The sequence below is a fragment of the Schistocerca piceifrons genome, chromosome 3 (genome assembly GCF_021461385.2).
Source record: "Schistocerca piceifrons isolate TAMUIC-IGC-003096 chromosome 3, iqSchPice1.1, whole genome shotgun sequence".
Lineage (NCBI taxonomy): Eukaryota > Metazoa > Arthropoda > Insecta > Orthoptera > Acrididae > Schistocerca > Schistocerca piceifrons.
Genome location: NC_060140.1, coordinates 194499882 through 194526342, shown reverse-complemented (window position 1 = coordinate 194526342; position 26461 = coordinate 194499882). Strand labels below are relative to the sequence as shown.

Below are 26461 nucleotides of genomic sequence, written 5' to 3'. Positions count from 1 at the left end.
TATTACATGTTAAAAAATTTTTTAACAGCAGTCTGATATTTGCCAACTGAGCAATACAGAAATACTTACCTTTTGTAGTATGTAGAGTTGATCCAAGATGTACTAAACAAAAGTTACAAGCCCCTTTTCATGCAATTTATACTTGAATACACAAAATGAAAAATCATACAGCCTCAAATGAATCAGTTCAGTCATAAAAAAAGCTAAAGACTGGGCAAGACCTTGTGGCTTCTGCCATGTCTATATTTATAGTTTCTCAAGAGTCAACTCATAATCTGTCATTGTTTTCAAATTCGTCACAATTACTTTCATTACTGTCCAAAACTTTTTGCATAATTAATCATCTTACATTTTCTTTCCTTGCCTCCTTCATCTTAAAACACATTTTCTTTCCTCTCGGAGTAGTTTTGATATGCCATAATTAAAATTGATACATTTATTTTGATGATTAATTTCATACTTGTCTTTATTTAATTAATACTGGGCTTCAAGAATCTCCCACATAAACACAGACATTTAATACTGGGCTGAATTCATAATTAATTTTAATTTTTATAAAGGACTCAGAGTTTTTGTAAAATACATTACATGACCAATGAAGTGCTCTATTTGAATACTTTTATCAGACATTATTAATTTTGCCAATTACAAAATATATGCAGGTTTTGGATGCTTCACTAGTTCTTTGTTCATCTTTGATCAGTTGACTTTTTACTTTAACAGAAATTACATCATATACCTGATTCATTTTTATGTCTCATTTTTACTACACTCCAGAAGGTTCCTATGTTTCTGAAGAAGCTTATTTTTGTTGACAATACATTCATTTTGATGTTTTGATATCCTACTTTGAAGTTCACAGTGAAGTTTTTAAGTGAATTTGCCTTTATCAGTTTCCTTGATGTTAATTAAGCCTTCCCTTAGTTCTTCATGACATTTTTAAGCCCTTTGTAATGCAGGTTACAGGAGTATTTAATTTATAGAGAACAGTTAATTTTGTAGGATAGTGGTTTTCAAAGTAGCCTGTACATATTTTTCATTTGGATAAGATGCATTGTGAGTAAACTTTCAGGTTTTATATTAGAAATAGTTCTGCAAAGGGACTTATGATTATCACTTCTAAATATTTGTAGAGTATCCAGACCTACATGATCAAGAGGTGCATCTATACTTGGATTCAGATGGCAGCTTTAGTGGGAGAGTAATTAACCTGGTGCCAGATGGTGTTCCGAATGAGACAGCTGTTTACTGTATAACACATGCACCAGGTGATCACCTTACTGGTGACTTTCATTATAATGGATGCTCAATTTACATTGGTAGACATGCAAAGGCTTACACAGGTCAGTGGACCTATCAGCTTGGAATTGAAGGACTGACTGAAGAACTCAGCTATTCCCTAAATGTTACACTTTCAGGTAAGCAGCAATATATATTTATTACAGAGCAATACTTTCCACTGAGTCAGAATGTCTAATTGTGATTGTATTTGGGTCATAGCAAACATAAGTAGCACTCTTCATTTCTGTAATGTGTTTTGAGCATATCGCTCTTTAAATAAGTAATTCAAAAACATACTTTATTTCTGTATCAATGAAATATAGAAATTATGAATTTCAAGAATATCATTCAAATGTGGTGTAGATTTCTTATATTGTGTGTTGTTAATGCCTGCCATTATTACAGTTTACATAAAAAACTATTTTTCAATACTCTACTTCATAAGTTTATTTTAGCACTTCCTTTGACAAATCCAATGATTTTTAAGCACAAACTTTGCATTTAACATATATCTCTAGGTAATCACAGTATATTTATTTCAACTGGGGGGGGGGGGGGGGGGGGTATTTTTTCATTGTTTTGACTGTAATGGAGATTATGTATAACATCAATATACAAAACACTCCTTTTATTTTCATGTTTGATGAGTAGTGTTGTACAAATGTTTACATTTTGATTTATACAAATACTAGCTTTATTTTCTAAAATTGTTAAGTCTTAAGGTGTTTGTACAAAATTTAGTAGAAGAATGCTTAGTATGTAGTTAGTTAGTTTTATTGCATTGCAGGTGATCATCACAAATACATGATTTTAGTAAATTCAAAATATTATGTGGTAAACACAGTCATAACTGAGTGACTGAAGAATACTGATAGTTGCTAGTCACCACATAGAGGCAGCATTGCGCATCACACAGGCACATTTAAAAGAAGACTGTAGGATATTATTAAGCTATCAGGCAAAGACTTTCATTGTACCAGGAAGCAAACACATTCCTTTGTACATGTACAACTTACACATACATGGTCACTGTAACTCCTGGGCATTCAAACTCTTATGAATGCAGTGAGCAGTTATTCTAGCTGAGACGGCTAGTGGGGATACAAAGGAGGTATAGTGTGGGGAGGAGGATGAGTATCAGGAGAGGAAGTGGGGGAGATTTCTGTTGCATCAGAAATCTGTACTGGTGGGGAGGAAAATAAGGAGGAGAGAAGCAGCAAAGGGGAAAAGGCTGTGGAGGTATACTAGGAGAGAGGATGCATGTGTGACATGGGAGTGGGAACAGGAAAGTGGATAGAAGCACTTAGAGGACTGGGGCTATCTAAGGTTGAAGCCAGAGGAGATACAAGAATGATAGGTATTTTATAGGGAGAGTTCCTACCTATCCAGTTCAGAAAAGTTGGTGTTGGTGGGAACAATCCATATGGCAGGCCATGAAGCACTCACTGAGGTGATGCTTGGCCTCAGTTTCAAAGTGGCCATATACATTGACAGAGAAAATTGCAACACAAAAAATAATCAATGCAGAGTAATGATATTTCAGGAATACATTTGTCTAGGTAATATATTTAAGTGTTTAAGACTGCAAAATCACAGGTTAATGTAAATGTGAAATTCTGGTGCATTAATAATTGGTGTAACCACCAGAATTTTGAACTCGAGCATGCAAGCGTGCATGCATTGTGTTTTACAGGTGCTTGATGTCAGTTTGTGGGTTGGAGCTCCATGCCTGTTGCACTTTGTCAGCCAATATGGGGAAGGTTAATGCTGGTTGTGGATGGCTCTGGTGTTATCATTGAATTCTGTCCCATATGTGGAGACAGATCTGCTAATCGAGCAGGTCCAGCCAACATATTGACACTCTGCAGAGCATGTTGGGTTGCAACAGCAGTATGTGGATGAGAATTATTCTATTCAAAAACACCCCTTGAAATGCTGTTCATGAATGGCAACACAACAGATTGAATCACAAGATTGATATACAAATCTGTTGTCATGGTCCATGGGAAAACCATGAGAGTGATCCTGCTGTCATATGAAATTGTATCCCAGGCCATAACTCCAAGTGTAGATCCAACATGTGTAGCACACAGACTGGTTGGTTGCAGGCCCTCAAGCAGCCTCCTTCTAACCAACACACAGCTATCACTGGCACTGCGACAGAACCAGTTTTCATCAGGCACCGAGACAGAACCAGTTTTCATCAGGAAAGACCACAACCCTGCCCTCCTACAAGGAATCACTTAACACAAATGAGGTTACAAATGGCAGTGGCTTGCAGTCAGTGAAATGCATGCTACAGGGCATCTGGTTTGGAGGTGTCCTTGAAGTATGACATACAAGACTTTGTCGAAAAAGTGTACTTGGTCATATGGGCCATATCTGTCATTAGGAAAAGTGAAAATATCTGTAAAACACCTAAATATCTTGCAGAATTTCATTTCTGAACCCTATAGTGCTCCTGTTATATGAAACTTCTAACCGATAAACAGATATGTGCCACACAACAAGGACTTGTATTTCATACCCGTCTGATGTCTTTTGACATAGAAATAATTTTTTGTACTTGAAAGTGGCCTAAGGCCAAAATCTGGATTTTATAACAATAAAATAAAAATTATGACAATAAAATGGTGGCAATATCATTCAAAAAGTTTACCATTACTGTGACTTCACCCAAAATAAAAATTATATTGATTTCTAAAACCTTGTTGTGACATTGTGGCCCCAAATGCTGCTCAGATTGCTGCTGCAGATGAATAAAATGTGCCAGAGCCCTAAGCTGAACGTGGTGGTCTTTCCTCTTGGTAGCGTCTCGTGACCGCTTGGAGCTGGGTCTTCCCGTGACTACCACTACCAGAAATCACATACAAGCCTACATTCCATGTCTTACTGTAATATTGCAGCTTCTCATAGTCCTATTACATTACCTTGTTCAAACTCAGTGAGATGTTGATAATCTGGCATGAATGGACATTGTCTTTCAGATGTAGAAATGTGCCTGCCAACTTTCATTTAGGTCGTACAACTCCTACTTGGTGTTGCAATTTTTTGAGAGATAAGATTGTTACTGGTTATGCCTATGCAGTATATTGCACAGAAGTTGAAGTTAAGTAGGAAGGGCATATGATGACCTGCCTGCTTTCAGGGGTGGCATTGGTTTGATAGGTAGGAAATGTTTATGACAGGACTGTAGTGGGTGGTGATGGGACACTGTATAAGACAGGCCTTGAATCTTGATCTCTACTGGGGTATGAGCCTGGAGCAAGGGGCTAGGAGCAGGGGTTGAATATATATAGTGTAGACTGGGTGGTTGGTTAATATCACTGTTGGTGGAATGGGGAGGATATTCCTCATTTCAGGCCATGACATGCAGTAGTTGAAACTCGATCACATTCTCCGGCAGATTCTCCCCACTACAGTGCCCATCCTATATCCCTATTACCATCTCTCACAGTTGGTCCTCACCACTCACAGAAGCCATATTTCCTGTTTTCTATGTATAACATCTTATGAAACAAATTTGGTCTTTCTTTGGACATGGGTATATATTACATTTTTCATACTGCATGTATGATTCAAACTTAATACATATTTGCTATGGTACTGGTTGTTTTCTTTTATATGTGATATACATATTTGTTGTTTTGGCTGTCATCCTTATTTGGTGTGCACATGTATTGCGATGGCCATAAGTCCATTAAGCCTGTATGATATTGCTTCAACGGCTAGTTATCAAGTATCTCCATTATTCTTGAATGACATATCTTCAGTGATCATTTAGGAGGATACAACAATTTAAAATTTTACCGGTTATAAAATCCTTGAAAAAGAAACATTATATTAAATAGCAATAATGGAAATTTCTGGATTGAGCATTACATAAAGTAAGGAAAAGGCAGGGATTCACCTTTAGCAGATTGATGCCTAAAACACAGAGACACATAACAGGAAATGCCATTCACGATAGCTTTAGAGTTCTTACTCTTTTTGTAGCAAAAGTATTTGGTAATCCCACTGGTGCATGCCAAGGAGTTGGTAAGTTCTATGGCAGAGAGTAAAATAATAAGACACACATAGTGTCTGATAAAGTTCTTTTATTTCACCTGAGCTCCAGTAGTAAAATCCATATCAGTAAACAGTGCAAGTCTTTCATCCAGGCCAAGTCCATATATCTGTAACAATAACAGAGGCTGAGTGTCAGGGTACATCAGTCAGACTAAACAGACCGATCTCAACTGAGCTGAGTGGTGCAACATGCACCAGCCTTTAAGTCAGCTCTATGGTGATGCTAGCTGTGTAGGCTGAGGAGGGTGTGTCTCATAACTGGTTGCAGGCTGGCAGTGCAATCACATGATTGCTACCAACTTCTGTATGTGGACTGGCTTAGTGTGATATTGATAGGGAATGATACCACAAAAAGTATAGATGTTCACACACACAACTGCACAGACACACAAATGCACTCTCTGTGGCCACATAGTGACTGATTATTAATACTCAATTATTGAAAGTAGTTGCCTGAGCTGATGGGGATGGGAATGGGGAAGTGCAGTAAAGGGGATAGTGGGGAAGAAGTAGGTGTTCAGTCAAATGACACCATGTCCTCACAGAACAGAAGGAGTACAGAGGGCAGAGCTGAAAGAGGTATATGATGAGGGAGGGGACAGAGGAAGGTGGTAGGGGTAAAATCAGAGAAAGGTATAGATAAAAAGGGCAAAAGGGATGTGAGAGAGGGAAGTGGAAAAGGAGGAAGAGAGATGGGGAAGGAAGTTTGTGAGGGTGAGAGATGTGGGAGAGAGAGAGAGAGAGAGAGAGAGAAAAAACACTCACTTTGGGGGGGGGGGGGGGTCAAGTGGTGGGAGAAGGCAGTGCATGATCTGGATGGGGAAGGAGTGGTGTGGACAGAACAGAGAAAGGAAAAAGAAATAGAGAGCCAGTGGGAACAGGTAAGGACAGGGGGATTGTGAGAATGCAGGATATGCTGGACAACAGTTACCATCAGTGTAGGTCAGAGAAATTGTGCTGGAAGGAAGTATCCAAATGGCATACATAGTGAAGCAGCTGTTTAAATCATTTATCACGTGTGCAGCACACTCAATAAGTGTATGGTCAAGTTTTTGTTTAGCCACATTTTGGAGGTAGCCATTCATGTGAATACAGTTCCTTACTTGTGAAGTCCACATACAATGCTGTACAGTAACTGCACCATAGCTGATATCTAACATGGCTACTTTCCTGTGTGACCCTGCCTTTTACTGGGTAAGAAATACTGATGAATGGGCTGTTGCAAGATGCGGTGGTTGGTGTATGGGACAGGGTTTGCACATGGGCAGACCACAGGGGAATGACCCATGGGGTGTAGGTTGGGGAGTAGAATTGGAAGAAGGCTGGGCAAGGATAATCTGTATATTAAATGGGGTGCAGTACACTACTTTGTGTGACATGGTAGGATTTTGCATAGGGTATTCCTCATCTCAGAGCACAATCAGAGGTAGTTAGTGTCATGGTGGAGGTGTGGTTGATATTTTAAAGGGCAGAATGATACTGAATGATCAGAGGAGGCTGGTCAGTGAGTGGTTAACAGCTTTACTGGTGTCAGAGGAGCAGATGACATGGGAGATCTTTTTATGGATGACCTGGATAGGATATTTCATGTCAGAAAAAGCTCTGGTAAGGTTATTGGTATAATTTGACAACTTCTGCTTTCCACTGCATATGCATAAACCAGGGTGGTGAGCTGTAAGGAAGAGACTTTTTGACATGGAATTGGTAGGTTGTTGAACCTGATACCTGATGTGGACAGATGTGTTCATGCAGCTATCTGAGACGTTGGGATGAACATCTAGAAGGTGGCTCAGTCAGTTGAGAAGGACCAGGTGAAGTAGACTTGGGAGTAAGAGTTAATTTTATGAAGGAAACGGCTAATGTTGCCCTTGCCATAAGTCCAGACTTTGGAAATGTCATGCCTCTCAGATGGCTCGATAGGCACTCAGTCCAGTCACAGGCATTTCCCATCCATTAAAAGGCAGGGCACATGTAGAAATAGCTATCTCATATATCAGTTGTGATACATTTATTGTACAGCATTTGATGTAGGCATGATAAGTAACTGTCTACTGCCAAACTGTGACAAATTGAAAAGTTGACCATCCAATTGTCAAATACGTGGCACACCACAACACAAATGACAATGCAGGTTATTTGGTTACTGCCTTCCAGTATGTTTCTCTCACTTACATCAATGGGAATAGTCCTGGCTAAACCTCTGCTAACCTGTTCCCACTGCTTCACCTTTACCTTTTTTTCTCTCTGTTCTGTTCAAAACACTCCTTCCCCATCAAGATCATGTACTGTCTTATCCCACCACTCTTCCTCTAGGTCTTCCCCTGTACAGGCTCTCTCTCTCTCTCTCTCTCTCTCTCTCTCTCTCTCTCTCTCTCTCTGTCTCTCTCTCTGAAAGCTAGTTTGAATGCTATTTCCTGTTACATGTCTCTGTACTCCATGTGTCATTCCACTATAGGAGAGTGGTTGCCTTTCTTGTATTTCATGTATTGCTGCATCCAAGAATTTCCATTGCTCTTATACATTGCCATTTCATTTCTCTACCTTCCAATACCCTTTTACTTTTGTTACTAGCTCTCTTTAGTTACCTACAACCCATTGTCCATTCTTTATTCCATATTTATAGTTTCTTGTTTCTAAAGTATCTGCCTTCAAAACACTCACTGTCATGCTCTATTGCACAATCTGGATGCCCCCTGTTGTTACAGCCCACCACACCAAACAATTACATACTACAACTCCAGAGCTGTTTTTAGCATATTCTTCTCTGCTGACTTGTGTTGCCCAACTTGACTGTTAGCCGATCACACATATTTATTTATGATCTCATTGTATGATTGTGCATGTTTCTTACTATTGCATGTGTAAATTTGTGATTGAACTGATTTATTTATGAGAGAACCCACCATTTCCTGCTTCTTTAAAACCTTTTCTGACCTTGCTTCTAACTTCCTACATAGCTCTCTGTACTTTGAAGCACCTTGACCATAAGATTTTATTTCTTATTTTCAGCCTTTTTCACTACTTTTTCAGTCATTCCTTTTGTCTCCCAACCGCCCAGCCATGAACCCCTCCTCATTCTACCTTCACAAATTCCAAAAACTGTCCTTTGCCCTGGCAGACCCCAATCACACATTCTCTTTCTGAAACCTTGTCTGACACACTGTATCCCAACTAACGGCCTTATCATTAAAATTATCACCTCAGGCTCTTATCCATCCTTCTGCAGAACCTTCACCTTATCCAATTCCATCAGTGCTTCGCCCTCACTATTCTGGTCCTCCTAATCATACAATCCAAGCTCAATCCATCATTGAAAGTCTGTTCTCCTTTCACAAAATCCCTTTACTCTGTGACCACAACTTCCTGATGCTATTGCTGCAATAGAAATTTTGCTTTTTAACAATTTTAACAACATTCCCAGCACCATCCAAGGAATCATCCCTAGTTACTCCTGTCTCATTCGTACATGGGACTACCTATAGCTAAGTAAAAGCCTTCTGCTCTGAACTAACTACCTCCACCCCTCCCTATCAAACCCTCACCCTCTCTCTCTCTATTCATTTAGTTTGTTCCAACTCTCTGTGACCCCGTGAACCATAGCATGCCAGTTTCTTCTGTCCTGCACATTGTCCCTTACGCTTTCCAGGTTGGATCACATTACTTCTGTGATGTTATTGATTCATCTCATCCTCTGATGGCCTCTTCTTCAAATGCCTCTGATCTTCCTCAGCATAAGGGTTTTTTCAAGTAAAAAATGTTTTCGCGTGATGTGTCTGAAGTAGATCAGATTTCATTTTAGTATCAGACCTTCCAGGGAGTACTCTGGTTACTCTGGATTTATTTGCTCCAATATTGAGCTATTCCTTCTCTTTTGTAGTTAATGGGACTCTAAGAAGTTTCCTTCAACATTACAATTCAAAGGAAACTATTCTTCACCATTTGTTTTCCTTATGGTCTCACATCCATACATCACAACTGGAGAGACCATAGCCCTTACCATACAGATCTTTGTTGCTAAAGTTATATCTCTACTCTTTAAAACCATGTCAGTGTTTGACATTGGCTCTCTATGAAGCAGTCATCATCAGCAAAAATCTGAGAACATAGATAACTGAATGTAGACACTATCTCCATTGTTTCTCCTCCTATATGCTTTGAAATGATAAGTGTAGTTGCCATAATTTTTGTTTTCTTAACATTCATCCTAAGACAAGCTTTTCCACTTTCTTCTTTCACCTTTCTTTCTTCTTCACTCTTCTTCACTTACTGCCAAGAGTACATATCATCTTCATATCTAAGGTTGTTTATATTTATCCAAGGAACTTTAATTTCAGTTTCTTCTTCATCTATCCTGCCATTCCTCATTATGTGCTCTGCATACAGATTGAATAAGTAAGGTGATAAAGTCCAGCCTTGTCATAGCCCTTTCTGAATCTTGATCCATTTAGTTGTTCCATACATAACTCTCACTGTTGCTTCTTGGTCAGAGTGTAAACTCTATATGAGATGAATGAGCTGATCTGGTACTCCAATATTTCTTAGTACTTCCCATAATTTTTTGTGATCAACACAGTCAAAGGCATTAGCATAATCAATAAAGCAGATATACATATAATTTTTTAGAACATTTCTGTTGGAGAACAGCAATTTTTTTTATTACTTAAAAATGAACATGAACAGTCACAATCACAAGAAACTTCTTTTTTATGATGTTACCAGTTTTGGTCTGTTTTAGACCATCTTCAGACCTACCACCATGATGGTAGATGGTGGTACTGAATGGAACGGGCACTACGATGCCACAAGCAGTTAGTTTTAATGCAATCATAGTGGCTACTCTGTTGAGCACCACTGTCTGCCATCATGGTGGTAGGTCTGAAGATGTCTAAGACAGACTGAAACTTCTAAAATCATAAAAAAGAAGTTTCTTGTGGTTGTTGTGACTGTTCATGTTCATTTTTAAGAGATACACATCCTTCTTGAATACTCATGTGTTTTCCATAATCCACTGAATGTTAGCAATTTGATCTCTGGTTCCTCTTCCTTTACAAAATGTAGCTTGTTCTTGCAACAGTTTTCACTCTTGTTACTGGCATAGTCTATTTTGTAAGATTTTCAGCTTGATTTTGTTAGCGTTTGAGATAAGTGTCCTTGTTTGGTGATCTGAGCATTCTTTAGAAATTCCCTTCTTTGGTATCAGTATGAGTATTTATCTTTTCCAGTCTCTTCGCGCCTGTTGCATGCTCTAGATTTTCTGATATATTGAATACAGCATTTTCACTCTATCCTTTCCAGTGACTTTGGACAATTCTGCTGGATTTCCATGATGTCCACTAGTTTTGTTTTTAGCCATATTTTTGAGAATCCATTTGACCTCACTCTCCAAAATTTCTGGCTTTAGTTCTAAAATAACATTAACTTCTTCATTTCCAGCATTGTCAGTATGCAGTTCTTTCTTATATAGATCTCTTACATATTCTGCCCATCTTTTCTTAGCATCCTCTATTTTTTGTTAGATCATTCCCATTTCTGTCTTTCGTCATTCCAATTTTTGCCTGAAATTTTCCTTTGGTGTCTTTAATTTTCTTGTAAGGATCCCTTATCTTCCCCATTCTGTCATTATCTTCAGATTCTTTGCACTGTTTATTTAAGAAGACATTTTTGCCTCTTATAGCTAATTTCTGAAACTCTGTATTTAATTTAAAAAATGCTGATCCATTCCCTTTGATTTTTGCTTTCCTTCATTCTTCTGCAACTTGCAATGCCTCAGACAGTAGCCATCTGACCTCCTTATTATTCTTTTTATTGGGAATGTGTTTTTCTGCTGCCTCCTTGACAGTATTGGCTACTTCTGCCCACAGCTCTTGTGGGCTTTTGTCTTCCAACTCTAATGCATTAAATCTGTTTCAGACTTCTAATATGTAATCAAAGGGTATTGTCTTAAGAATTTATCTAAGGTGGAACAGCTTTTGCTACTTTTCTCAATTTCAGCCAGAATTTTTCAATTAAGAGTGCATGATCCAGTCCACTATCAGCTTCAGGTCTTGTTGTAGTTGACTGAACTTGACTCTTCCATCTCTGATTACAAAGTATGTAATCTATTTAATTCCAGAGTTGGCCATCTCAAAAAGTCCAAGTATATAGGCATCATTTGAAAAGATGGGGAGAATATGTAGGAGAGCTATTTAAGAAAGAACTGCATACTGACATTGCTGATGATGATGAAGTTAATGTTACTTTAGAACTAGGTTCCCAAACATGCCTTGCTGACTTATTCTGTCTTCCACATCTCCAGAAACTTCCTTCACCCTTCATGAAACACACTGTCTCTGAACAACTAAACCATAACAGTGTTGACACTCTTTCTGCAAAATTCTGACCCCAGTACTTTATAAAAGACAACATAATTTCGACCATGCTGGACTTGTAGAGAGAATTCTTCACTTTACTCATTCTCAGCAGTGTAAAATTTTCTTTGCCACACACCCCAGTGACAAATGCAACCAAAATCTCATATGGAACATTGTTTAAAACAGTTCCAACCTCCCTCAAAGCATGATCCTCCTCCCTTACCACCCAGTCATCCCTAGAAGTCTTTCAGGAATTCCACACTTCTAACCTAGCCTCACCTTTCTTCACTAAATCACTCCCTGATGAGTCCAACATCACTCCTATGGCACATCCTGCTACCTGTAACCTGAAAAACAATCCAGACCATACTATCCTTCCCACAGGCAAAGGTTCATCACAGTGACTGTATGGCTGGGGTTCTCCCCCAACTTCTTGAGACCTCTCTGTTGCCATGGTAACCCCCACCCCATTTTCAGGACACTGTTCACTTCCTTCACTGCCTCTCTACAATTCCTGACCCATTACCATCAAACTCAGATGCAAAAAACTACAGATGTGAAATCTTTGTACACCAACACCTCCATGTCCATGGTCTTGTGGTTACTGAACACTACCTTTCCCAACATCCTCTTGGCACTAAACCAACCACTTCTCTCCTAATTCTCCCACCCAACCACATCCTGACCCACAATTATTTCACTTGTGAAGGCCGAATCTATAAAAAAAAATCTGTTGTACTGCTATTGGTACTTGCATGCCACCATTTTATACCAACTTTCACTGAAGTGCCAAAGAAACTGATATAGGCATGCATATTCAAATAAAAAGATATGTAAAAAGGCAGAATATGGCAATGCAGTCTGCAATGCCTATATAAGAGAACAAGAGTCTGGCACAGTTGTTAGATCCGTTACTGCTGCTAAAAAGGCAGTTTATCAAGATTTAATTGAGTTTGAACATAGTGTTACAGTTGGCACACAAACAGTGGGACATGGCATCTTCAAAATAGGGATGAAGTGGGGATTTTCCCATATGACCATTTCACGAGTGTATCGTGAATATCAGGAATCTGTTAAAACATCAAATCTCCTACTTAGCCATGGCTGGAAAAAGATCCTGCAAGAATGGCACCAATGACAACTGAAGAGAGTTGTTCAATGTGACAATCAACAAATGTCAGTGTGTGAGACATTCAATGAAACATTTTCAATATAGGCTTTTGGAGTTGAAGCCCCTCTCATATACACTTGATGACTGCACAACACAAAACTGTATGCCTTACCTGGGCCCATGAACTTTGATATTGGACTGTTGATGACTTGAAATATGTTGCCTGGTCAGACAAGTCTTGTTTCAAATTGTATCAAGTGGATGGACATGTACAGCTATGGAGACAACCTCTTGAATGCATGGACCCTTGCATGTCAGCAGGAGACTGTTGAAGCTGGTGGAGGCTTTATAATGGTGTGGGGTGTGTGCAGTTGGAGTGATATGGGACCTCTGATACATCTAGATATGACTCTGACAGGTGATACAGACCGTATTTACTTGAACCTAAGCCGCACCTGAAAAATGAGACTCGAAATCAAGGAAAAAAAATTTCCTGAATCAAAGCCGCACCTGAAATTGGAGACTCAAAATTCAAGGGGAGAGAAAATTTTTAGACTGCACCTGCAAATTGAAACAAAGCTGGTCCATTGTAACATGAGACACAATTGAGGTTGAATGGATGAAGATACAGCTACAGTAGTTTGGTTCGAGTTGTAAGCTTAACAGTTAAGCCTTACGAAGTAGCCATTGCTATGTGTCAGGCACTCTGTCCGTATTTATAGGGGTACCCTTCCTTTTTCACATGCTTCGTCTGGTTTGAATCGATTGCTTATTTTGCGTTGATCGGATAAGTACCGTTCTCTTTCTTAAAGGTATTTTGCGTCACTCTATGCTGAAAATGCATTATTGTACTGTGTCATGCATTGTTTGTCTCTTTCTGATAATGAGTGTTTATGACCTGTGGCCGTTCGCGGCGTGGCTTGCTTTTGTGTGCTCTACCGCGGCTTACAATAAAAAAAAGAGAGGAATTGTCTCATAAGCAAAAAAATGGCAAGAGACTGCTATTTGTTGTTACCTACACTGCTGCTTTCTTTGATGATGATCAACGAGAACCAAATAATAGACTTTGTATGATAGAAGATGTTCTGAACGAGAGTTTAGCAAAAATTTTTCTCCATTTGAAAATCTTTGCAGACACCTCTTTAGTACATTGCATTCTGCACACAAATTAGATTCATCTTAGATTTAATAATCTAGTCAGTTGCTGTGCTTCATTTCTGACTGTATCACTATTCAGCATAAGAATAATACAAATGTAAACATATCATGATATGTATATTCTTCCATGTTTACTGTTGTCTCACTCTAGTTTCATAGTTTATTAGGCAGACAGGATTTAAATGAGATAGCAGCAAACATGAGAGAATGCATGGCAAATGTTTACATTCTTCTACCTTTTATTTTAATTTATTTACTGATGCAGAGGTTTTGGTGCTAGTATTTATCTTTGTGCCTGGAAAGCATGCCTGTATAGCGCTACATATATTCAATGGCAGAAGTTAGTTGTGGCAGCACCTACCAACATTTTTCAGAACTTCTGCTTACTTTGCACTCGATTCTAAGCCACAGGAGGTTTTTTGGATTGCAAAAATGTGAAAAAAAGTGCAGCTTAGATTCGAGTAAATATGGTACGTAAGCATCCTGTCAATCACCTGCATTGACTCATGTCCATTGTGCATTCCAACAGACTTGAGCAATTCTAGCAGGACAATGTGATACCCCACACATTCAGAATGGCTACAGAGTGGCTCCATGAACACTCCCTCTGAGTTTAAACACTTCTGCATGATATTAGGCAGGTGTACCAGTTTATTTGGCTCTTCAGTGTATTTATCCAGTCAACATCTATAAACCCTTGTCCAGTTTAGATTCATTGATAACTTTTCATGATGAGGACTCTTTGCTCTCTTCCCCATGACCTCAACATCTACTCTCAAACCCACTTCATGTGGTCATTTCCAATTACAGAGGCTGAAAATACCGCTACAGTTCTAACATTCTTTTATTTAACACATGGCAAGTTTCGGGCTCTTATACGCCCATCTTCAGGTGTCATAACTTTGTGCTGTGAACCCGAGCACTGTGGTGGATGAGCACAAGACTCCATGCTCTGTGCTCGTCAGTAGCATACTGTGTCTTGTACTGATCTGCTGTGATACTTGGGGTCACAGCACTAAGTTACAATACCTGAAGGTGGGCATATAAGAGCCCAAAACTGGTTGTGTGTTAAAGAAAAGAACCTTACAACTGTAGTGGTATTTTCAACCTCTGGTATAATGCTCAGTTGCTTCCTTCAACAGGATTTTTTGCATTTTCAATTCATTGTGCCACCTTCCTAGATGTCAATTTCCATCTCTTGGGTGGTTACATGAATATGGCTATCCATAGCAAGCACGACAATCACCAACAGTACCTCAACTTTCACAGTTGTCACCCTTTTCATGCAAAAAATCTCTTCCTTACAGACTTGGCAACCTTGGACTCTGCATTTGCAATGGAAAGCATGAATTGTAGAAATATACCAATAACCTTACTGAGCATTTACTCACAGACAGTATCCTATCCAGCTCATCCATAAACTAATTTCCCATGCCATCTTCTCCTCTCACAACAGTAAACCTGTTAACCAACCACTGACCAGAACACCTCTGATTGACCAGTATAAACCCTCCCTTGAAAAAACTCAGCCACATCCTCCACCATGGCTTCAATTGTCTCTCATCCCACCGTGAGATGTGGGATACTCTACAGAAAATTCTACCTACATCACACAAAGTAGTGTGGGACTGATGTCTGTAGCAGTCTGGTCCCTTTAATCCCCCAAACCAACCAACCACAAAGTAGCGTTCTGTCACACACCCAGACTACAGATGATCCTTGTCCATCCCTGTCCCAGTCCTTCTCCAAATTCTGCACACCATAGGCAGTGGCAACTCATAGCTATTTTTATTTTTTGTTTTAAAATTATGTAAAAGGAAACAAACATGTATAAAAAATTTGGTCAGAAACTTGTTAAAATCCTAAAGATCAATATCAAATGTTTTTTACTTCCTTCAGCCCAAATCATTGGAATTTCTTCTTGTTTTAATTTGTGGAAAAAGATCAGTAATTTTCTCCTTTTTCTCAATGAAAACTGAGTTAATTTTTCTCCATTGAGAGCACTGCAAGCATAAGAAAGTTTCAAAGTTTCCACAAAAGAAAATGTAGTCTATTATTTGGACAAAATTTCAGTTCTTTTTATCCTTTATATTGTGCTCACTGACTGAATGTCTGAATGCCTCACTTTGTATCTTCTTAATACTAATGGTTCCTAAAAGTAACAGTGAAACACTATTATCAACATGGTTCTTTGACATATGCTTTTCAGTTTTTTATTTTATTTTATTTTATATTTCTGTAATTGGGATTTATCCATATTACATGACCTTGAAACAGCAAACATGTGAAGTGCAACAGTGCTGTTTTACCTCACAGCTGCAAGGTCAACTTTACTGTTGGTGCAATGCATTATTGATGCTACGAATACATTTCTTCTTGTTGCTTATGTCTATTTGAGATACCAGAATATCAGGTGTTGAATGACCTCTTTTCTTTGTTGTAGCTTGCTCATGAACTCATGAAGAGACAGCTGTGAAAACTCAAGCTATTGAAGTTTGCTTACAATCACAGAAGCTAATTTTTAGCCCACCCAGCTAGCTATGCAGTCTAATGCGCTGCTTCCCAAGCTGGAAGGCATGCTGTCCTCGGCACGAATCCACACGGCAGATTAGTGTTGAGGTCTGATGTGCCAACCAGCCTGTGGATGGTTTTTAAGGTGGTTTTCCATCTACCTCAGTGACTGTCTCCCCTTATTCTGCCTCAGTTACACTATGTCAGCAAGTGCTGCACAAATACTGTCTCAGTGAATGTGTACACCATAATTACTCTACCACACATCTGGTATGAGACATTCCCGGGGGGGGGGGGGGGGGGGGGGGTCCACTGGGGGCTGAACCGCACAGTAACCCTGGGTTCAGTGTGGGGCAGCAGTAGGGTGGCTGGACTGCTGTGGGCTGTTGAGGGGCTGTGGACCACTGAGGGCTACGGCGGGACAAAGTCTCTCCATCATTTCTAGGTCCCCGGTTTAATGCACAATACATAGTGGCTAAACTTTTCTGTAAAATAAAAGAAACAAAGAAATGACTAAAACAGAATAGCTGATAGCAGAATAATAATCTAATTTACAGTTTATCACACTCAAGAATATAGGAAATGGTTTTTAAGGACTGCACCCATGGAATAAAAAAAAGAAAGCTGCCTTCCCACAGCAACAAGCAAACCAGGGTTGGCAACAGTGTTGTCTCCCTTCACAGCCTCACATCAGTTTCGTTTGTGTGCATGTGCAGGACAGGCAAACACCACACCATTGGAACTGTGATGTGCACAGCTCCACACACAGCATTTTTATCTTCATCACAATCTGGATGGTGGCTGTGCTCATTAAGCTTCATGATTAATCTTCAAGAAACTATTAACAATATTCACAGTGATTGAGTGAAATGGTTTAGTGTCCAAGGACTCTTGTTAAACTATAATAAAACCAACTAGATTCAGTTCATCACAGCTCCCAAAACTGAGGAAGAGTTAACTGCTAAGTGCACCACAAAGACAATAAAAAGAATTGAAACAACTAAGTTCCTTCATGTTATGATTGACTGCAGAGTGAGCTGGTCTCATCATATAATAAATCTTCACAAGAAACTCAGTTCATCAATTTTTGCCATACATATTACATCTGAGTGTGGCAACTTAAACACTTTGAAAGCAGCGTACTATGGATCTTCAATTTTCTAACAACATATGGAGTTATATTTTGAAGAAACCAATCACTAGCAAAGAAAATATTCTTGGTTCAAAATAGTATTGTAAGAATAATGAATGGTGTAAACTGTAAATCTAGTTGTAGAAGCCTTTTCTGGAAAGTAAAAATTTGTACTACTACTTCTCATTATATATTTTCACTTATGTGTTTCATCAGTTAAAATGCTGTGTTGCTCAAAAAAAGTAAAGACTATTGGGAATACAATACAAGGAGAAACATGATTTACACAATGACTGTAAAAATCTGACAATGATGCAAAAGGTTGTACAGTACACTGGTCCAAGAGTTTATAAAGCTCTACCCTCATATATAAAATGTACTTTAGAGATCCTCTGAGGCAGTTTATTCTGGAAAGGTCATTTCACAGTTGGAATGAGTTCCTTAGTCACAATGAAAAAAATCTACTGGAACTACTATATAATAGAGGGAAACATTCCACACGGGAAAAATATATCTAAAAACAAAGATGATGTAATTTACCAGACGAAAGCATTGGTATGTTGATAGGCACACAAATAAACACAAACACACACACAAAATTCAAGCTTTCACAGCCCACAGTTGCTTCATCAGGAAAGAGGGAAGCAGAGGGAAAGACGAAAGGATGTCGGTTTTAAGGGAGAGGGTAAGGAGTCATTCCAATCCCAGGAGCGGAAAGACTTACCTTAGGGGGAAAATGGGACAGGTACACACACACACACACACACACACACACACACACACACACACACACACACACATATCCCACATATATGGGATATGTATGTGTGTGTGTGTGTGTGCGAGTGTATACCTGTCCCTTTTTCTCCCTAAGGTAAGGGGGATATGTGTGTGTGTGCGAGTGTATACCTGTCCCTTTTTCCCCCTAAGGTAAGTCTTTCCACTCCTGTGATTGGAATGACTCCTTACCCTCTCTCTTAAAACCAACATCCTTTTATCTTTCCCTCTGCTTCCCTCTTTCCTGATGAAGCAACAGGGTTGTGAAAGCTTGAATTTTGTGTGTGTGTTTGTGTTTGTTTGTGTGTCTATCAACATACCAATGCTTTCGTTTGGTAAGTTACATCATCTATATATATGATTTGAGATAATGTAAGAATGGGTAATTATGTAGATACTAAATTTTTATTTTTAACTTTCTGCCAAACATACATATGCTGCTAATGTGACCTGGTATTATTATTGTATTGTTGTTGTTGGGTTCTTCAACCCAAAGACTCTCCATGCTACTCTATCTTGTACAAGTCACTTCATCTCTGAGTAACTACTGCAACCTACATCCCTCTCAATCTGCTTACTGTATTCATTTCTTGGTCTGCCTCTAAGATTTTTACCCCCCACACTTCCCTCCAGTACTAAGTTGGTGTTACCTTGATACCTCAGAAAGTGTCCTATCAATCAATCCCTTCTTCTAGTCAGGTTGTGCCACAAATTCTTCTTCTGCCCAATTCTATTCATCACTTCCTCACTAGTTATGTAAGTTACCCATCAAATCTTCAGCAGTCTTCTCTTCTCTTCTTGTCTAAACCGTTTATTGTCCATGTTTCACTATACTCCATATAAATATATGCAGAAAATACTTTCTGACACTTAAATCTATACTCAAAGTTGACAAATTTTTCTTCTTCACAAACGCTTTTCCTGCCATTCCCAGTTTACATTTTATATCCTCTCTACTTCAACCATCATCAATTATTTTGCTGCCCAAATAGCAAAACTCATTTGCTACTTTAATTGTCTCGTTTCCTAATCTAATTCCTCAGCACCAACTGATTTATTGCAACTACATTTCACTATCCTCATTTTGCTTTTGTTGATGTGTGTCTTACATCCTCCTTTCAAGACACTGTCCATTCCATTCAACTGCTCTTCCAAGCCTTTGCTGTCTCTGACAGAGTTACAATGTCATCAGCAAACCTCAAAGTTTTTATGTTTTCTCCCTGGAATTTAATTCCTACTTGAAATTTTTCTTTTTTTTTCCTTGACTGCCTGCTCAATATACAAATTGAATAACTTCAGGGATAGGCTACAACCCTGCCTCACTCTGCCATCAACCATGCTTCCTTTTAGGCCCCTTAATATTATAACTGCCATCTGGTTTCTGTAGAAATTGTAAATAGCCTTTTGCTCCATGTATTTTACCCATGCCACCTTTATAATTTTAAAGATAGTCTTTCAGTCAACATTGTCAAAAGCTTACTCTAAGTCTACAAATGCTATAAACACAGGTTTGCCTTTCTTTAACCTACCAATATCTTCTATGAGAAGTTGTAGGGTCAGTATTGCCTCATGTGTTCCAGCATTCCCATTGATCTTCCCCAAGATCAGCTTCTATCAGTTTTTCTTTCCTCTGTAAAGAATTCATGTTAGTATTTTGCAACCATGACTTATTAAATTGGTAGTCCAGCACATGTCTTACATCTGCTTTCATAGGAATTGGAATATTATGTTCTTGAAGTCTGAGGCTATTTTGCTTATCTCATACATCTTGTCCACCACATGGAAGAGTTTTGTCATGGCTGTGTCTCCCAAGGCTATCAGCAATTCTAATGGAACATTTTCTACTCCTGGGATATTGTTTTGACTTATGTCTTTCAGTGCTCTGTCAAATTTTTCATGCAGTATCATATCCCCCATTCCATAATATTGCCCTCAAGTACATCTCCCTTGTATAGACCCTCTATATACTCCTTTGATCTTTCTGCTTTCACTTCTTTGCTTAGGACTGGTTTTCCATCCGATCTATTGATATTCATGCAGGTGGTTCTCTTTTCTCCATAGGTCTCTTTAATTTTCCTGCAGGTGGCACCTATCTTACACCTAATAATATATGCTCGTACATCATTACATTTGTCCTCTACCCATTCCTGCTTAGCCATTTTGCACTTCCTGTCAATCTTATTTTTATGTGTTTGTGTTCTCTTTCACCTGCTTCATTTACTGCATTTTTATATTTTATCTTTTCATCTTTTCATCAGTTAACTTCTGTATCTTTTCTGTTAGCTAAGAACCTCTACTGGCTCTTGTCTTTTTACCGACATGATCCCCTGCTGCCTTCACTATTTCGTCTCTCTTCTTTTACTATATTCATTTCCCCTGCTCTTGTCAATCATTCCCTAATGCCACCTCTGAAACTCTCTACAACCTCTGGTTTTTTCAGTTTATCCAGGTCCCATCTCCTTAAATTCCTATGTTTTTGCAGTTTCTTCAGCTTGCAAGGTGGCAACCTATGTGTCCCCTCCACAATGAGTGCAAGACCCAAATCACTCACCCACCTTACATTTTTAATACTTAACTATGCACTTTGCATATGGTTTTGTGAAATAATTCTGAATATTTCTTTATCTTCAGACCAGAGTAACCAAGCGAGGCAAGTGGTGATTAAATGTCACATGTCATGCCAATAGCAAATTTTGTAGCAGATGAAAATAACTGAGTTAGCTTCAGTTTCTGTGACTGAGCCACAACAAGGCAACAGCCAAATCAGAGTTGTTTAAAGCGGGCTCCATGGGTGGCCCAAGAGAAAACCAAAGGACACCCCACCCCCGGCGGGTGGCAGCTTTTGTATCAGATAAGAGTGTGGTGGTGCCCTCATCCTTACAGTAAAACTCAAAGCTGAGATTTCTACACTATGTGGAAAGCTGGCCCAGACTTAGTTTTTGGTGGCCAAGGCGCCATATTAACACAAAAGATGTGTCTGGTGCTGCTACGGGCAATATTGATGAGGTGCACTCCTTATAATCTCCTCACACCCCTGTTCTTGTTATGGGACTCTGCAGAAACATCCTGATGGTTCTGTTAGCAATGCAGAAGCCTTGAGATCATTTTGACTTAAATCACCTTGGGAGGTGCCATTGGCTCTGAAATTGTGTGATGTGGGGCAATGTTACCAGTGCATACAATGTTTGGAGGGAAGACAGGGGATTTGCAGGAATTTTGCTGCAAGAAGATGGCTGCGCAGCCACTGATGTAGAGTAGGAAAAACTGATGCTATGCTTGACTGAGAAACAGGGATTCATGTCCTGACTATTTTCGTGAGCATTTGTAGTACTCTGTATTACTCGCTACGGGATATGGAGATAGTACTTTACCATGATCACGCACCGTGGAAGTTGCAGCTCTGTCAGCAATCTACATAGCAACCCATTGGGCAATGCAGACAGTCGATGACAGCAACAGGTACAGCTGCAGGTATTATTGGTAAATATATGCACCACTGGTGTACTTTGATCAGCCTTGCTCCATCTTGCTGGAGCAATAGAACTCGCGACGTTGATTACCAGTTTGCACCATTCATGACTGCCAATTTACATAATTTTTTTTTTATAGACTTGTGACAGGACACACATAGGTTTCTGTGCACTACATCTGTAAAGGGAGAATGCCAGCCATCACAGAAGCTATTTCTAAATTTACTGTGTAGATTTTAACTGTTCTCTTCTTACCACTTAGGATAAACTTTTAATAACAATCCAATAGTTTTGTCTCTGCTGAACTGAATAAATTCAATAATTATTCTGGTCCTCACAGCACTTATCTGTTCAGAATATCCGTTCCTTGCCTCCTAGCAATCATTTAATTTGGAGGGTTATATAAAAAGTTGAAGATTTACATAATTTTTTATGAGGAAACTGGTCACACTCAAGTTAGTTGCATAGCACGGGGAACATAACAATGTCAGATAGAGTGTTGTGCAATTAAATACACTCCTCTCTTGGTTTAAGTCTTTGAATATCAAGCCTAAATTTCAGTCATTTACATAGTAAATTGTAACTTTCTTGTGACGATTCAGTGGCCAGTTCCCAAGTTTTAATCTACAGCTCATAACCAATAAATAGTGGTCATTGTCCAAATCAGCCCCTGGAATATACTATTGTATATTTTATTACAAATGACTTCACCAGTTATGCAGGCCATTTGGATGCTGCCTTCTAGCACAGGTCTCCCTGAAACACAAAGATGTGAATTTTCTTTCCAGCATATCCTGCATTCTCATAATCCTTATAGCCTATATCTCAACTAATTTGTTCCCACTGCCTCACCTTAAATTTTCCTTTCTCTGTCCCATCCACACCACTCCTTCTCTTACCAGATCATGTCTGGCCTTTTCCTACCATTTCCCCCTCCCCCAATCTCCCCCATTTTTGCATTATCTTTCTCTCCTGTTCTCTCTGTCTCTCTCTCCTCTATCTCTGTCCCTCACACCCTCCTTCTCTCTCTCCTTATCTATGCCTCTGCCTTCTTCTCCACTCCATTTCTCCCTCTCCATCTCCTCCTTCTTCTCCTCCCCCTCACCCCTCCATGTCTGCCCTTCACCCTCTTTCTACATCTCTTTTTCTTCTACCATCTGTACCCCTTTCGTTCTGTTGTGCAGCCATAGAGTCATCTATCCAAAGACCTACCTCTTTCCCACTATGTCTTCTTTTCATTCTTCCCTCCTCCCTCCCCACTTCTGTCAGCTTTGTCAACTTCTTTCAACAATTGAGCATCAATAAGCAATCTTGCTGTAGCCAAAGAGTGCACATTTGGGTGCCTGTGTGGCTGTGTGTGTAAATGCCTGTTCTTTTGACAGAAAAAGAACAAGTGATCGAAAGCTGTTTTCTGATAAGAGTGTCTGTGCTCCACACATCCATCCACTATAGGTGATTGGTTGCTTTCAACATTATATTAGGTTAAATGCAATGTTTGTTTCTTTGATCCACAATGAATAGATCAGCAAATATGTGTTAACTGTCAGAAAAATGTGATATAGGATACATTCTTACATAAGAATTAATGCACATAGATTTAATGTTCATTTCACAGATTGTTAGAAATATCAGCTCCAAGTTTATAGAACAGGTAAAAAAATATTAAATCTAATTTTCATTTACAGATTGATAGTTGTAAGTAGAGCTATTGATGTTTCCCCAAAAGATCAGTTAACTGCATCAAATGAAAATTAAGTTGTGAAAACTAATAAATTATGTGACAGAATTTCTGGCCAGTATTACCTACAAGAGGCAAAATGTGTAGTGTTGTCAACACACACATATAAATGTGAAAGTATTACATGTCCCAGCTTTCATCTGATACAGGTGAGGGATAGATTCTGAAAGGTTAAAAGGAAGAGCAGGTTACTCATTAGAAGAGGGACCCATCTTTACTCAGTATATTATTACCTAAAGGTAAGCAGTGACAATTATGTCTCATAATTATAAAATTTTTCCCCAGTGTAGCATATTTATGTGAAAATTTTCAACATTTATTATTGCATAACAGATGAAAATCATCCTGTTTCTTTTGTAGTAATTACTAGCTATGATACCTTGTAGTGGCATTATACAGGGTGTTACAAAAAGGTATGGCCAAACTTTCAGGAAACATTCCTCACACACAAATAAAGAAAAAATTTTATGTGGACATGTGTCCGGAAATGCTTAATTTCCATGTTAGAGCTCATTTTAGTTTGGGCCCCATGTTCTTCCACCTACGCTCAATGGAGCATGTTATCATGATTGCGTACGGGATACCCTACCTGTGCTGCTAGAACATGTGCCTTTACAAGTACGACACAACATGTGGTTCATGCACGATGGAGCTCCTGCACATTTCAGTCGAAGTGTTCGTACGCTTCTCAACAACAGATTTGGTGACCGATGGATTGGTAGAGGCAGACCAATTCCATGGCCTCAACCCTCTTGACTTTCATTTATGGGGGCATTTGAAAGCTCTTGTCTACACAATCCCAGTACCAAATGTACCAAATGTAGAGACTCTTCGTGCTTGTATTGTGGATGGCTGTGATACAATACACCATTCTCCAGGGCTGCATCAGCGCATCAGGGATTCCATGCGACGGAGGGTGGATGCATGTATCCTCGCTAACAGAGGACATTTTGAACATTTCCTGTAACAGAGTGTTTGAAGTCACACTGGTACGTTCTGTTGCTGTGTGTTTCCATTCCATGATTAATGTGATTTGAAGAGAAGTAATAAAATGAGCTCTAACATGGAAAGTAAACCTTTCTGGACACATGTCCACATTACATATTTTCTTTCTTTGTGTGTGAGGAATGTTTCCTGAAAGTTTGGCCATACCTTTTTGTAACACTCTGTATATTAAAATATTCCAACACAGTTTAGTAGCCGGCCGAAGTGGCCGTGCGGTTAGAGGCGCTGCAGTCTGGAACCGCAAGACCGCTATGGTTGCAGGTTCGAATCCTGCCTCGGGCATGGATGTTTGTGATGTCCTTAGGTTAGTTAGGTTTAACTAGTTCTAAGTTCTAGGGGACTAATGACCTCAGCAGTTGAGTCCCATAGTGCTCAGAGCCATTTGAACCAACAGTTTAGTAAAGGGAAAAAAAACAATATTTTTTACTGTGCTGAAGCTCTTCAGAATACTGAATGGCTGCTGAAATTGCCTCTGCACAAATTATAGAAAGTTTTATGAGACTCCCACTGGAGATTGGTCTATGATGTTGATGAATGTGTCAGTAAAGAATTGCATAACACTCTCTGTAACTTTAAAAAACATGTTTAATATTTGCTAGGAAGGGCACTGTTTGGTTAACTAACTGGTTGTTACAATGTCATCATGACAATTTTTAATTATGTTGGAGATGATTACAGAGAGTTAATTAGGAACATATGCACTTCACATCAGTCCTTGTGTCTACAAATATTATGGTTATTTTGCCCTGACTATCGGAGGAACACAAAATCTCCAAAGATTCCTGATGCAACACCAGGTAATACACCATGAGTGACATGAAGACCTGTAATGCAACAGCCTGTGAATGTGGTAAGCTCACCACATTTAATTGGTAGTGATTATTGGCCTATACAACGGTGTTGTAAGTGGTAAGCACTGCCATTGTTGCCACAGATGGGCCATTTGGCTTGGACTGACCTCTGTCTCATTTATCAGCCAATGGCATGATGTGGATGCCATATGGAGGGGAGGGCATCATCATGCTGCACTCCTGGCCATTGTCAAGTCTTGCCTCAGTCAAGTAGCTCATCAGTTGTCATGACAAGACTCAGTGCACCCTATTCCAGTCCTCTCAGCAAGGAAAAATTCCTAGCAGTATCAGAAATCAAACTCAGGTTCCACCCCATGGCAGTAAACTATGCTGACGACCCAGTTATGGAGGCAAACATACAACTGTGTAATTCATTACTGTTGTGTAGGTGGTTAGAGAGATGTGGAACAATATCTGTAGTTCTTGTTGGCAAATAGTACACTTATGTCAGCGCAATTCTTAGAAATTTTAGTTCTATTACAGTTTCTGTAATGTAACAGAAGTGCCGTGACAGTCCCTGTTGGTGAGAGAGTATTTAGGTTATATCAGACATGCATAATTGTAAAGGAGTATCAGATTTGTAGCTGTTCTATTTTTTTTTTCTTTTTTTTTCAGAACAACATTTGACATCAGGATGGGAACTTTCAACATTCAATGATGGAGTAATTGATGTGTTCTGTGAGTTAGAGGAAACTTCATATGATGAGGAAATACAACATTGTTACTTCACACGTCCAGGAGACAAAGTATGTAATTATTGTCTGCTTGTTACATAATTTTATTTTTTAAGAGCAACTAAAATTTTTGTAACAGACTGGTAATGACATTTTAAAAGCTGTTTAATTTCATGTCATTGCTGAGGCAAGTAGAGATGGAGCAAGCTGCAATTGGAAAAGGACAGAGGAAGAATGGAGTCAGTCACATCCTTGGAAAGTGGACAAACTTGGAATTCCTATGAAATGGTTTAGGAATATAGCAGAAAATATTTTTTTAGAATGACCATGTGGAG

At 39.1% G+C, this 26461-nt stretch overlaps 1 protein-coding gene across 1 annotated transcript in view; it reads left to right on the top strand.

Annotated features, from left to right (window-relative positions):
• Window positions 1-236: 236 nt before the first annotated feature.
• LOC124788510 overlaps window positions 237-26461 on the top strand; it is a 212138-nt gene continuing 185913 nt past the window's right edge. The window contains exons 1-4 of the mRNA XM_047255778.1: window positions 237-401; window positions 1003-1060; window positions 1134-1418; window positions 26068-26198. Of these exons, the coding sequence (XP_047111734.1) occupies window positions 237-401; window positions 1003-1060; window positions 1134-1418; window positions 26068-26198 (639 nt within the window). The remainder of the gene's footprint in view (window positions 402-1002; window positions 1061-1133; window positions 1419-26067; window positions 26199-26461) is intronic.